At 49.7% G+C, this 12869-nt stretch overlaps 3 protein-coding genes across 4 annotated transcripts in view; all 3 read right to left on the bottom strand.

Annotated features, from left to right (window-relative positions):
• Positions 1–2918, bottom strand: part of LCK (LCK proto-oncogene, Src family tyrosine kinase) — a 45762-nt gene extending 42844 nt beyond the window's left edge. Inside the window, exon 1 of the mRNA XM_029571463.1 lies at positions 2741–2918. The gene's annotated coding sequence lies outside the window, so the exon portion shown is untranslated. The remainder of the gene's footprint in view (positions 1–2740) is intronic.
• Positions 2919–5117: 2199 nt separating this feature from the next.
• Positions 5118–7873, bottom strand: LOC115073266. The gene has a single exon (XM_029571561.1). The coding sequence runs from the start codon at positions 7837–7839 to the stop codon at positions 6451–6453; it is 1389 nt and encodes a 462-aa protein (XP_029427421.1). The 5' UTR covers positions 7840–7873; the 3' UTR covers positions 5118–6450.
• Positions 7643–11926, bottom strand: FAM167B (family with sequence similarity 167 member B). Of its 2 annotated transcripts, none has more exons than XM_029571563.1 (2): positions 11419–11926; positions 7643–8514 (listed from the first exon to the last, which is right to left on the bottom strand). In XM_029571563.1, the coding sequence occupies exons 1-2, from the start codon at positions 11680–11682 to the stop codon at positions 8251–8253; spliced, it is 528 nt and encodes a 175-aa protein (XP_029427423.1). In that variant the 5' UTR covers positions 11683–11926; the 3' UTR covers positions 7643–8250. The 2 variants fall into 2 exon arrangements, with proteins under 2 accessions (XP_029427423.1, XP_029427422.1); XM_029571562.1 differs by having other exon boundaries at positions 7646–8514; positions 11365–11682.
• Between the last annotated feature and the right edge of the window lie 943 nt (positions 11927–12869).

Here is a 12869-nt window from a genome sequence, read left to right as displayed (position 1 = left end):
AATAGCAGTGGCTATTCCCTAAGTAAACTTGATTAATAGCCGTTAATGGACTTCTCCACACAGGGATATCTCCCATTCCCATCTCACATCTCAATACCTTACAGCACAGGGATATCTCCCATTCACCCCCCACAACTCACCACCCTACAGCACAAGGATATCTCCCATTTCCATCTCACATCTCCTACCCTACAGCACAGGGGTATCTCCCATTTCCACCCCACATCTCCTACCCTACAGCACAGGGGTATCTCCCATTCCCACTCCACATCTCCTACCCTACAGCACAGGGATATCTCCCATTCCCATCTCACATCTTACCTGTTGTGTCCGTCGGTGCCCGATGCCCTCTCTCCACCATCTTTACCTCTCTGGTGCCTCCCTCTCCAGCCCTGTGAAGATTGGCTGCTGCGGCGTTCTTCTGCCACAAGTCTTCGGGCGTTCCCGGACCGGCTCGACGCTGCTATCCACCATGTTCCTGGAGGACTAGGGGCGCGCGGTGCGGCCCCGACTGAAGGACTGGCATTGGCGTGAACCTCGGGGGTGTCCCCCGAAGATGACGTCACCCGCGACGGATATTTAAGGTCTCAGTATTTGCTAACACATCGAGTTAGCAAGGATTGACAAGGATTGACAACGGACTCACTTTGTCTTTCTAAGCAACTCTGCCTCCTCGGACTTACCAGAGGTACCCGCTCTTCGGGGGCCTCGCTCTCTCCTTTGTTTTTCAGGTGACAGTCTGGAACCAGGTACTCGCTCCTCGAGGGCCCTCGTTCCCAGACTTTCTCGGTACTCTCTTCTGCCTGGAAGTCATCACTGCCAACTACATCAGTGAGTTACCATCGCTCTCTCAGAGCTTTCCCTGGAACCAGGTACTCGCTCCTCGAGGGCCTATACATTCCAACTCCTGGGCTTCTATGAGACATTGTGTGAGTGTTACCATCTGGTTCAGTACATGAACTCTGCATACCCTGCCTACTCACTATATCTCAGTTTCTCTTCAGCTCAGCCTCCAGGGATCGCTGTCCCAGTATCTGAGGGACTACAGCCCAGCCGGGCACTTCCAGCTCATTACTGCCACCTCTGGTGGTTCAGTATACTGTCTAATAAAAGAACTAATATGTGTCTGTCTCCATATTCTGAGTCTGACCGATGGTCCCTCTCGGGATCTTCCCCCGGGGGCGAGGTCATCTGCCACCGGCCCAAGGATCCACCCACAACTCTCCTAAATAATAACAGATTGCTAACTCCAGCAACTCAGTTCTGAACATTACCACCCTACAGCACAGGGATATCTCCCATTCCCATCCCACATCTCACCACCCTACAGCAGGGATATCTCCCATTCCCATCCCACATCTCACCACCCTACAGCACAGGGATATCTCCCATTCCCATTCCACATCTCACTACTCTATAGCACAGGGATATCTCCTATTCCCACTCCCATCCCACATCTCACCACCCTACAGCACAGGGATATCTCCCATTCCCATCCCACATCTCACCACCCTACAGCACAGGGATATCTCCCATTCCCATTCCACATCTCACTACTCTATAGCACAGGGATATCTCCTATTCCCACTCCCATCCCACATCTCACCACCCCACAGCACAGGGGTATCTCCCATTCCCATTGCACATCTCACCACCCTACAGCACAGGGATATCTCCCATTCCCATCCCACAGCTCACCACCCTACAGCACAGGGATATCTCCCATTCCCACCCCACATCTCACCACCCTACAGCACAGGGATATCTCCCATTCCCACCCCACATCTCACCACCCTACAGCACAGGGATATCTCCCATTCCCACCCCACATCTCACCACCCTACAGCACAGGGATATCTCCCATTCCCACCCCACATCTCACCACCCTACAGCACAGGGATATCTCCCATTCCCATCCCACATCTCACCACCCCACAGCACAGGGATATCTCCCATTCCCACTCCACAACTCACCACCCTACAGCACAGGGGTATCTCCCATTCCCACCCCACATCTCAGCTCCCTACAGCACAGGGATATCTCCCATTCCCATCCCACATCTCAGCACCCTACAGCACAGGGATAGCTCCCATTCCCACCCCGCATCTCACCACCCTACAGCACAGGGGTATCTCCCATTCCCACCCCACATCTCAGCACCCTACAGCACAGGGATATCTCCCATTCCCATCTCACATGTCACCACCCTACAGCACAGGGATATCTCCCATTCCCATCTCACATCTCAGCACCCTACAGCACAGGGATATCTCCCATTCCCATTCCACATCTCACCACCCTACAGCACAGGGATATCTCCCATTCCCACCCCACATCTCACCACCCTACAGCACAGGGATATCTCCCATTCCCATCCCACATCTCACCACCCCACAGCACAGGGATATCTCCCATTCCCACTCCACAACTCACCACCCTACAGCACAGGGGTATCTCCCATTCCCACCCCACATCTCACCACCCTACAGCACAGGGGTATCTCCCATTCCCACCCCACATCTCACCACCCCACAGGACAGGGAACTCTCTCAATGTCCCACCCCACATCTCACCACCCTACAGAACAATTGATTTGCCCCGAGTTGTGACTTCACCCTCTGGGTGGATGTCAGTGACATTATAAAAGCTCGTTAAGGTTCTTAATGGCGTTGGAGCAGCCATTCTGCTCACAAACACATGAAACACAAAGTAGAAAGTATCCCAAGCCGATGGGTGTACCTGCTAGCACTCTGACAGCTCCTTTCACAGTCCCATGTCCAGCAGGAGTCCTCACAACGTACACTCTGGGAGCATCGTCCTTCAAGGTCCTGGGATGCTCAGAAATGCAAAGCTTTCATATCAGAATAAAAAAAGGAGCACTGTGTGCGTGTCTTTCTTTCTCGCAGCCTCTCTTTACTTCCTGCCCTACGTTCTTGTCTGCAGACTCTGCACTTCAGTCTTAACCTTCCACAAAAGGTGTTCGCACAACCACAGACAGTGACGCTGAAGCTTTGCTCAGGCAGCGGCTGCTGGGGTCTCTGACACATGGCAGTGCTCTTAACCTGGTTAGTCCTGGTAAACCCAAGGCAGAGGCCTGGATAACCCTGTTTTATTCTCCCTGTATGGGGTCATAATTAGCTGGGCTGAAAGGGAAGACTTTAGCTAATTATTCTAGAGCACAGCAAAGAAAGCAGGCCAGGCTGGCGGTGAGAAGAAGTGAAGGGGCTAAGAGCCAAGTGCCGTGCTGGAAGGGCTGGCAGAGGAAACCTAAAAACCACCAACCCACTGAGTACCTGCAGCTTAAACTGCCAGGGAGCGGGCAGAGAAAGACAAAGCATCAGAACGTGCTCCGTTCCTTAAGAACATAAGAACATAAGACATTGCCATGGTGGATCAGATCAAGGGTCCATCAAGCCCAGCATCCTGTTTCCAACAGAGGCCATACCAGGCCATAAGAACCTGGCAAGTACCCAACCACTAAGAAGAACCCATGCTACTGATGCAATTAATAGCAGTGGCTATTCCCTAAGTAAAATTGATTAATAGCCGTTAATGGACTTCTCCTCCAAGAACTTATCCAAACCTTTTTTAAACACAGCTACACTAACTGCACTAACCACATCCTCTGGCAACAAATTCCAGAGCTTAATTGTGCGTTGAGTGAAAAGAATTTTCTCCGATTAGTCTTAAATGTGCTACTTGCTAACTTCTATTATTCGAAAGTGTAAATAACCGAGTCACATCTACTCGTTCAAGACCTCTCATGATCTTAAAGACCTCTTTATTTATTTATTTAAACACTTTTTTATACCGGCATTCGTAGGACACATCATGTCGGTTTACAAATAACTGAGAGAGGAAAGGAAATTACAATGAACAGGGGAGGGGTTAACTGGGTGATATACAAAGAAGAGGAGAGGAGAATCAAACAGGCAGCGTTACACCTCTATCATATCCCCCCTCAGCCGTCTCTTCTCCAAGCTGAACAGCCCTAACCTCTTCAGCCTTTCCTCATAGGGGAGCTGTTCCATCCCCTTTATCATTTTGGTAGCCCTTCTCTGTACCTTCTCCATCGCAATTATATCTTTTTTGAGATGCGGCGACCAGAATTGTACACAGTATTCAAGGTGCAGTCTCACCATGCAGCGATAGAGGCATTATGACATTTTCCGTTTTATTCACCATTCCCCTCCTAATAATTCCTAACATTCTGTTTGCTTTTTTGACTGCCGCAGCACACTGAGCCGACGATTTTAAAGTATTATCCACTATTTATTTATTTATTTATTTATTTATTTAACATTTTTATATACCGACATTCATGAAAAAATATCATATCATATCGGTTTACAAGGAACAAAGAAATAACATAACCTTAACTAGTGGAAGTTTAAAGTTACAATAAAACAGTTACAATGTAACTGGGAAGGAAGATCATAGAGGGGGACAGATAACTCATGAACTAATTACAATGAGGAAGAAGTAAGTGCTACTATAACACCTAGATCTTTTTCCTGGGTGGTAGCTCCTAATAGGGAACCTAACATCGTGTAACTACAGCAAGGGTTATTTTTCCCTATATGCATCACCTTGCACTTGTCCACATTAAATTTCATCTGCCATTTGGACGCCCAATCTTCCAGTCTCGCAAGATCCTCCTGCATAAGAACATAAGAACATAAGAAAATGCCATACTGGGTCAGACCAAGGGTCCATCAAGCCCAGCATCCTGTTTCCAACAGTGGCCAATCCAGGCCATAAGAACCTGGCAAGTTCCCAAAAACTAAGTCTATTCCATGTAACCATTGCTAATGGCAGTGGCTATTCTCTAAGTGAACTTAATAGCAGGTAATGGACTTCTCCTCCAAGAACTTATCCAATCCTTTTTTAAACCCAGCTATACTAACTGCACTAACCACATCCTCTGGCAACAAATTCCAGAGTTTAATTGTGCGTTGAGTAAAAAAGAACTTTCTCCGATTAGTTTTAAATGTGCCCCATGCTAACTTCATGGAGTGCCCCCTAGTCTTTCTATTATCCGAAAGAGTAAATAACCGATTCACATCTACCCGTTCTAGACCTCTCATGATTTTAAACACCTCTATCATATCCCCCCTCAGTCGTCTCTTCTCCAAGCTGAAAAGTCCTAACCTCTTCAGCCTTTCCTCATAGGGGAGCTGTTCCATTCCCCTCTGCAATGTATCACAGTCTGCTTGTCTCCTTCTCCTTGCCTCTCTCTCATGTTAACCTTTCCCTGAGGGGAGGCACAAGGTAAGGTACATCAGGCCTCCCCTGGGCTTGAGGTTACTGCAGGGGGGGGAAGGGGGGGCGGATGTGCAGGCTGTGGTAGCCTCTGCCGGTGATGCCAGTTCAGCTCTGCGTGGGCTGCCATGCCGGCAGGAAGACCGCGCTCAGACACTGCCGAACTGCTTACTGTTTGGAAAATGTAAACTGAAACTTTCCAGCGAAAGATTTGTCGGGCCATGCAGTCCGTCCCGCACAGGCGTGTGTGGGTCCTGAAATACAAGGAAGTCTTAACGCCTGCTGCGAGTGGAGCCTGCTGTCGCGCAGCTTCTTACACCCCTGAGTCTCCAGTCCAGGCTGAACCTGCCCTAAGCCCCACTGACCTGTTACCACAAATTCCATACAGGTACGGTGAGTCCCTGCCACAAAGAGCTGACAGTCTAAGGCCATGGGAGATGAAGTGTCATGCCCAAGACTTCAGAACATAAAAACATAAGAAATTGCCATACTGAGTCAGACCAAGGGTCCATCAAGCCCAGCATCCTGTTTCCAACAGTGGCCAATCCAGGCCACAAGAACCTGGCAATTATCCAAACACTAAGAAACTGCCAGTGAGAGAAGCAGCCTCTGAACCTTGGATCCTAGCCCACTGCTTTAACCTCTAGGCCACTGAGTATCCCAAGTGGTATTTCCAGTTGTGTAGCAGTGACCAGAGCAATCCTTGGTCTGGTGGGGGGTGGGGGAAGAGAGGAGGACACAAATTGGGGTGATTGGCCAGCGCCCTGCAGATGACTCACTAGTTCCTACATTCTGAGACTTGGCTTGTGGCTTCCTTCTGTTGGCAGTCACTTGTTCAGTCTGATATTTTCTCAGGCACTGTCTGTCTCCTGTTGTGGTTGAGGACCTGGGGAACCTCCATGGGACAGCCCAGGCCTACAGGGCAAGACAGAACTAAGCTAGGGAATCTTCAGCCTATACCAGCCACGTCCCCTACAGGTTGAGCCCTTGGGTTCTGGCGACCAGCAAGTCTTAGATAGGAGCTTGGACTGAGGCTAGTGCCGGACTGCAGACTGGAGCCAAGGCAAGGCTGGAACCAAGGCAGGCATGGAATTGGAGTCTGTAACCTGATACAAGGAGGCATGGGACACTGAAGCAGGACAGGACAGCCAAGACAATGACTAGACCAGGCAGGCAAGACAGAAAACCTAGAGAGGCCAGTGAGCAAGGCAAAACAGAGGGCCTACAGAAAGCTGGAGAGCGAAACAGCCAAAGCTGCAACAAGAAGGCTTGGGGAAAGCCACGGAGCCAAAGCTGAAACAAGAAGGTTTGGGGAAAGCCACGGAACCAAAGCCGGAACAGAAGGCTTGGGGAAAGCCACGGAGCCAAAGCTGCAACAAGAAGGCTTGGGGAAAGCCACGGAGCCAAAGCTGAAACAAGAAGGCTTGGGGAAAGCCACGGAACCAAAGCCGGAACAGAAGGCTTGGGGAAAGCCACGGAGCCAAAGCTGAAACAAGAAGGCTTGGGGAAAGCCACGGAGCCAAACCCGGAACAAGAAGGCTTGGGGAAAACCACGAAGCCAAAGCTGGAACAAGAAGGCTTGGGGAAAGCCACAGAGCCAAAGCTGAAACAAGAAGGCTTGGGGAAAGCCACGGAGCCAAAGCTGAAACAAGAAGGTTTGGGGAAAGCCACGGAGCCAAACCCGGAACAAGAAGGCTTGGGGAAAGCCACGGAGCCAAACCCGGAACAAGAAGGCTTGGGGAAAGCCACGGAGCCAAACACGGAACAAGAAGGCTTGGGGAAAACCACGAAGCCAAAGCTGGAACAGAAGGCTTGGGGAAAGCCACGGAGCCAAAGCTGAAACAAGAAGGTTTGGGGAAAGCCACGGAACCAAAGCTGGAACAGAAGGCTTGGGGAAAGCCACGGAGCCAAAGCTGCAACAAGAAGGCTTGGGGAAAGCCACGGAGCCAAAGCTGAAACAAGAAGGCTTGGGGAAAGCCACGGAGCCAAACCCGGAACAAGAAGGCTTGGGAAAACCACGAAGCCAAAGCTGGAACAAGAAGGCTTGGGGAAAGCCATGGAGCCAAAGCTGAAACAAGAAGGTTTGGGGAAAGCCACGGAGCCAAACCCGGAACAAGAAGGCTTGGGGAAAGCCACGGAGCCAAAGCTGGAACAGAAGGCTTGGGGAAAGCCACAAAGCCAAAGCCGGAACAAGAAGGCTTGGGGAAAGCCACGGAGCCAAAGCCGGAACAAGAAGGCTTGGGGAAAGCCACGGAGCCAAACACGGAACAAGAAGGCTTGGGGAAAACCACGAAGCCAAAGCTGGAACAGAAGGCTTGGGGAAAGCCACAAAGCCAAAGCCGGAACAAGAAGGCTTGGGAAAGCCACGGAGCCAAAGCCGGAACAAGAAGGCTCGGGGAAAGCCATGGAGCACTCAAAGATGTGGGGGCAAGTAGACTCAAAGACAAGACCCTGAGCATAACCAGGGGCAGGGTTAAATAGTCTGGACCCTGCTGAGTCATGGGACCACAGTGACTCTGAGAGGAGAGAGGGTAAGAGCAGCTCCCTGAGGGCCTCTGGTGGTTGGGAGGCTGCATAACAGGCAGAATCAAAACATCTCCTATGCCTGCAACAGACCTTACCTTTTATCTATACATTTAGCTATATAGAAACTTGTCTTCCGTGTAATCCTGCACTAACAGATGAGGGAACTGGTTTTGTTTTCGTTACATTTAATGAATTTGATTTTTATCCACATGTACAAAACAGGTCCTGGAAACTCCCCATAAAGTTAATTAGTCTTAACACATAGGATGATATATTCCCGTTCCATGCATCAGACACATCATATTTGGAATATTTGGGAATAATTACAGTTCTAAAGGATGAAATCCTAACCACTTCCCACAGGAGGACCGATCCTTGCCCTGGAAGATCCACTGCTCACTGTAACGTGCTCATCCTCCTCCTCCTCTCTCCATTCAAAGCAGCAGCTCGGCCTCTGCTCGTCAACAGAGGGAAAAGCGCCTGGAGTTGATGTTCATGCGTGTAAGTCCAATGTGCTTGAGTGGGCTGGAGAGAGAGAAGGCCGCCTTGGCAGGAATGTTGCAGAGCAGATCCGAGTCCTGCTGACAGTCCTCCAGCCCGAAGGTTGCATCATCCAGCATCTCCTTGTGCTGGTGGCAAACGTGCTCCACCTTCAGCTGGTGGATCTGACTCCGCAGTCTCATCAGCTGATGGGCCAGTTTGTGATCCACGACTTGCATGTCCCGCTGTGGGTGGTTGGAAAAGAAATGTTAAACGGTCTCAGTGCACATAAATTATTGAAATACTTCAGTGTACAGAAAACAAATCAACTAAAAAAACCCCGCCAGTGCCAGCTCAATGAATAGCTTTCCCTACAGTACAGACAAGCAAAGTCCTCCACAAAGCACCAGCATTTATCCGTGTATTTTATTGATTTCCAATTATTTATATTGCACTAATACAATTAGTGTTCTCATTAGAGATCTGTTAAAATGTATAAATAGCAATAATGATATATATATAGAGAGAGAGAACAGGCAAGCAAGACAAAATGTACAAATTGCAAAATAAGACAGCTCATCCAGCTGCAATATAAATGTAATAGCAACAGCACCAAGCCAAGAAACACCTCCCCAAAAGCAGAAAGACTGTGCTCAACCGAGCAAATTCAGTCCCGGTGCCATGAAGTGCACCTGCTACAGCTCAGAGAAGGCTCATTGCATCATCCCAGCTCCGGTTCATGTCGCGCTACAGCCAGGATGAGAGCAGACTGGACAAACAGAGGTGGAAACCTGGAACCAGACCCAGGTGCCAGCGCCAGGAAGGAACTGGGCTGTAGCACAGAGAGAAAGGGATCCTGCCTCCTTTCAGTACTGAATGATTGTTCTGGTGTGGGGCTTGTGGTTTGCTGGGAGCTGGACGCAGCGCTGGTCAGTTTATCTGGTAGCTGTCTGGGCTGTTGCCCTTGTGACATTTGCAGATAGCAATGACCTCTAGCAAGGTTACAGGGAAGCAGGGCCGGGAAAGGATGGTACTGGGGTTTACTAGAATAAGGGAGTCCCACTACTGAGGAAATATGGGGTCCCATGATGGACGTGAAAGCACTGGATGAATCTTTTCCAGAAAGGAAACTGAGTGTGCGCTGGAAATCAGAAGAGCCACGGAGCGGGGGTCCCTGCGGCAGGTCCTAATGGGAAGTAAGAGCTGGCAATCCCCATCTGGCTAATAAGTGCCCCCAAGAAATGTGTCCAGCTCTCTTTACTGTAAACCTTCATCACATCCTCCAGCAACAAACTATGCAGCTTAATTGTGCAATCACTGAATACTGTAAAACTTTCTTAAACCTGCTACCAAGTCAGCCTCATGGTAAAAAAAAAGGATAATTAATCTCTCCCTATGAACTTCTTCCACACACACAAATCAGGAAATATAAACTGCTGCAGAACTCAGGCAGATCCTTTCTTCACCTCCTCAGATCTGCCCCAAAACAGTTTTCTGAGCTCCCCTCCCAAAGCACACAGCCACTCCATCTACCCCTCCCCTCATACACTCTGAGCCCTCTCACCCCCTCCCCTCATACACTCTGAGCCCTCTCACCCCCTCTCCTCATACACTCTGAGCCCTCTCTCACCCCCTCCCCTCATACACTCTGAGCCCTCTCACCCCCTCTCCTCATACACTCTGAGCCCTCTCACCCCCTCCCCTCATATACTCTGTGCCCTCTCACCCCCTTCCCTCATACACTCTGAGCCCTCTCACCCCCTCCCCTCATATACTCTGAGCCCTCTCACCCCCTCTCCTCATACACTCTGAGCCCTTTCACCCCCTCTCCTCATACACTCTGAGCCCTCTCACCCCCTTCCCTCATACACTCTGAGCCCTCTCACCCCCTTCCCTCATACACTCTGAGCCCTCTCACCCCCTCCCCTCATATACTCTGAGCCCTCTCACCCCCTCTCCTCATACACTCTGAGCCCTCTCACCCCCTTCCCTCATATACTCTGTGCCCTCTCACCCCCTTCCCTCATACACTCTGAGCCCTCTCACCCCCTCTCCTCATACACTCTGAGCCCTCTCTCACCCCCTCCCCTCATATACTCTGTGCCCTCTCTCACCCCCTCCCCTCATACACTCTGAGCCCTCTCACCCCCTCCCCTCATATTCTTTGAGCCCTCTCTCACCCCCTTCCCTCATACACTCTGAGCCCTCTCTCACCCCCTCCCCTCATACACTCTGAGCCCTCTCTCACCCCTCTGCTCATACACTCTGAGCCCTCTCTCACCCCCTTCCCTCATACACTCTGAGCCCTCTCTCACCCCCTCCCCTCATACACTCTGAGCCCTCTCTCACCCCTCTGCTCATACACTCTGAGCCCTCTCACCCCCTCCCCTCATACACTCTGAGCCCTCTCTCACCCCCTTCCCTCATACACTCTGAGCCCTCTCTCACCCCCTCCCCTCATACACTCTGAGCCCTCTCTCACCCCCTCCCCTCATACACTCTGTGCCCTCTCTCACCCCCTCCCCTCATACACTCTGTGCCCTCTCTCACCCCCTCTCCTCATACACTCTGAGCCCTCTCACCCTCTCCCCTCATACACTCTGTGCCCTCTCACCCCCTCTTCTCATACACTCTGAGCCCTCTCACCCCCTCCCCTCATATACTCTGTGCCCTCTCACCACCTTCCCTCATACACTCTGAGCCCTCTCACCCCCTTCTCTCATACACTCTGAGCCCTCCCATCCCTCCCCTCATACACTCTGAGCCCTCTCTCACCCCCTCCCTTATATACTCTGTGCCCTCTCTCACCCCCTTCCCTCATATACTCTGAGCCCTCTCTCAGCCCCTCCCCTCATACACTCTGAGCCCTCTCTTACCCCTCTCCTCTTACACTGTGTGCCCTCTCTCCCCCTCCTCATTCACTCTGTGCCCTCTCTTACCCCTCTCTTCTTACACTCTGTGCCCTCTCTCCCCCTCCTCATATATTATTTGCCCTCTCACCCCCTCTCCTCATACTCTCTGCTATATTTTCCTTCTCCTTTGATGCCCACTTCATGCCAAAGTCCGCATGTTGGTAAATGTCTTTGGATACTTGCCAGCTCCTTTCGTAACCACTCCAAGGCCTCATTCATGCTTCGAAAACCACAAACCTTCCTGTTTTGCATGTCCTGGTTCTTGCTGCTCTTATGAGCGAGGGCCCTGTCCACCACCTCAGGTAGAGGGCAAATGGCAGCCCCCTTCTCTTTTCTGCTCCAAGGCTGGCTCTGCACCTTGTCTTTCCATTCCAGGTAGGAAGGGCGTCGGGTTTGTAATTTGAGTTTTGCTGTCAAAGCCTTCACCATGTCCAGATTGTCATCATCATAATTAGTCTCCTCTTCCCCCAACTCTTTGAACTTCAGGTTAGAGAAGGACATTGCTGAGTGCACAAAGGCTCTGAATACAGCACCAAGAGAGCATAAATAAATCCTCAGGGTGTGTGTGAGCTCTTTTCCCTTTGGCAGTGCCTTGTGCTTCGCATTATTTTATTGTTGCTAACTGGAAGGAGCCTCCCAGTTTTAAAAAGGAAGTTGTAAAGGGTGAGATAAAAGTTTGTCACAATGCAAAGTAATTTCTTCTCCGGACAATCTCTCTTCCCACCCATGATCTGCACAACATGAAAATAACATTTGCACAGTCAGTTAAAGCCAGCAGCAATCCAAACAAAACATCTTCAAAAAGGCACCGCTTCACAACTCCAGCCTCACTCCAGAATTATTGGGAAGAGTCCATAGTTCCTGAGATTGCACAACTCTGAGCCTTCATATGATCTGTAGGCCTTGAGAAGGGGTTTAGTACAGCAGAATCTTGAAACAAGAGTGGATCTGGGAGTAATCATATCTGATTATCTGAAGGAGCCCTTTATTTACCCCTTCAAAAAAATGTAGGAGATTTGTGAGGCAAGACTTTCCTTGGATAAATCCATGCAGGCTATGTCCCATTAAATCATGTCTTTCTATATGCTCTGTGATTTTATTCTTTATAATACTTTCCATTATTTTTCCTGGCACTGAAGTCAGGCTCACTGGTCTATAGTTTCCCGAATTGCCCCTGGAGCCTTTTTTAAATATTGGGGTTACATTGGCCACCCTACAGTCTTCAGGTACAATGGATGATTTTAATGATAGGTTGTAAATTACTTGTAATAGTTCTGAAATTTCATTATTTGAGTGCTTTCAGAACACTGGGGTGCATACCATCCGGTCCAGGTGATTTGTTACTCTTCAGTTTGTTAATCTTGCCTACTACATCTTCACAGTGATTTCATTCAGTTCGTCTGACTCATCACCCCTGAAAACCATCTCCGGAACTGGTATCTCACCAACATCTTCATTAGTAAACACAGAAACAAAGAATTCATTTAGTCTTTCTGCAATGGCCTTATCTTCCCTAAGAGCCCCTTTAACCCTTCGGTCATCTAACGGTCCAACCAACTCCCTCACAGGTTTCTTGCTTCAGATATATTTTAAAAAGTTTTTATTATGAGTTTTTGCCTCTATGGCCAACGTCATTTCAAATTCTCTCTTCACATGTCTTATCAATGTTTTACCCTTAACTTGACAAT

This window comes from Rhinatrema bivittatum, chromosome 11 (assembly GCF_901001135.1).
Source record: "Rhinatrema bivittatum chromosome 11, aRhiBiv1.1, whole genome shotgun sequence".
In the NCBI taxonomy this organism is placed as follows: Eukaryota; Metazoa; Chordata; class Amphibia; order Gymnophiona; family Rhinatrematidae; genus Rhinatrema; species Rhinatrema bivittatum.
The sequence above is the reverse complement of the archived record's forward strand: the minus strand, read 5'-3'. Positions and strand labels throughout refer to the sequence as shown.

Bases quoted from the DNA above. Each gene is read 5' to 3' on its own strand.
- FAM167B (XM_029571562.1), bottom strand. From the start codon at position 11,682: ATGTCCTTCTCTAACCTGAAGTTCAAAGAGTTGGGGGAAGAGGAGACT. The intron at 8,515-11,364 runs GCAAGTATCCAA...AACCACCCACAG, and splicing joins AGTGGTTACGAAAGGAGCTG to CGGGACATGCAAGTCGTGGA.
- LOC115073266 (XM_029571561.1), bottom strand. From the start codon at position 7,839: ATGCAGCCTCCCAACCACCAGAGGCCCTCAGGGAGCTGCTCTTACCCT.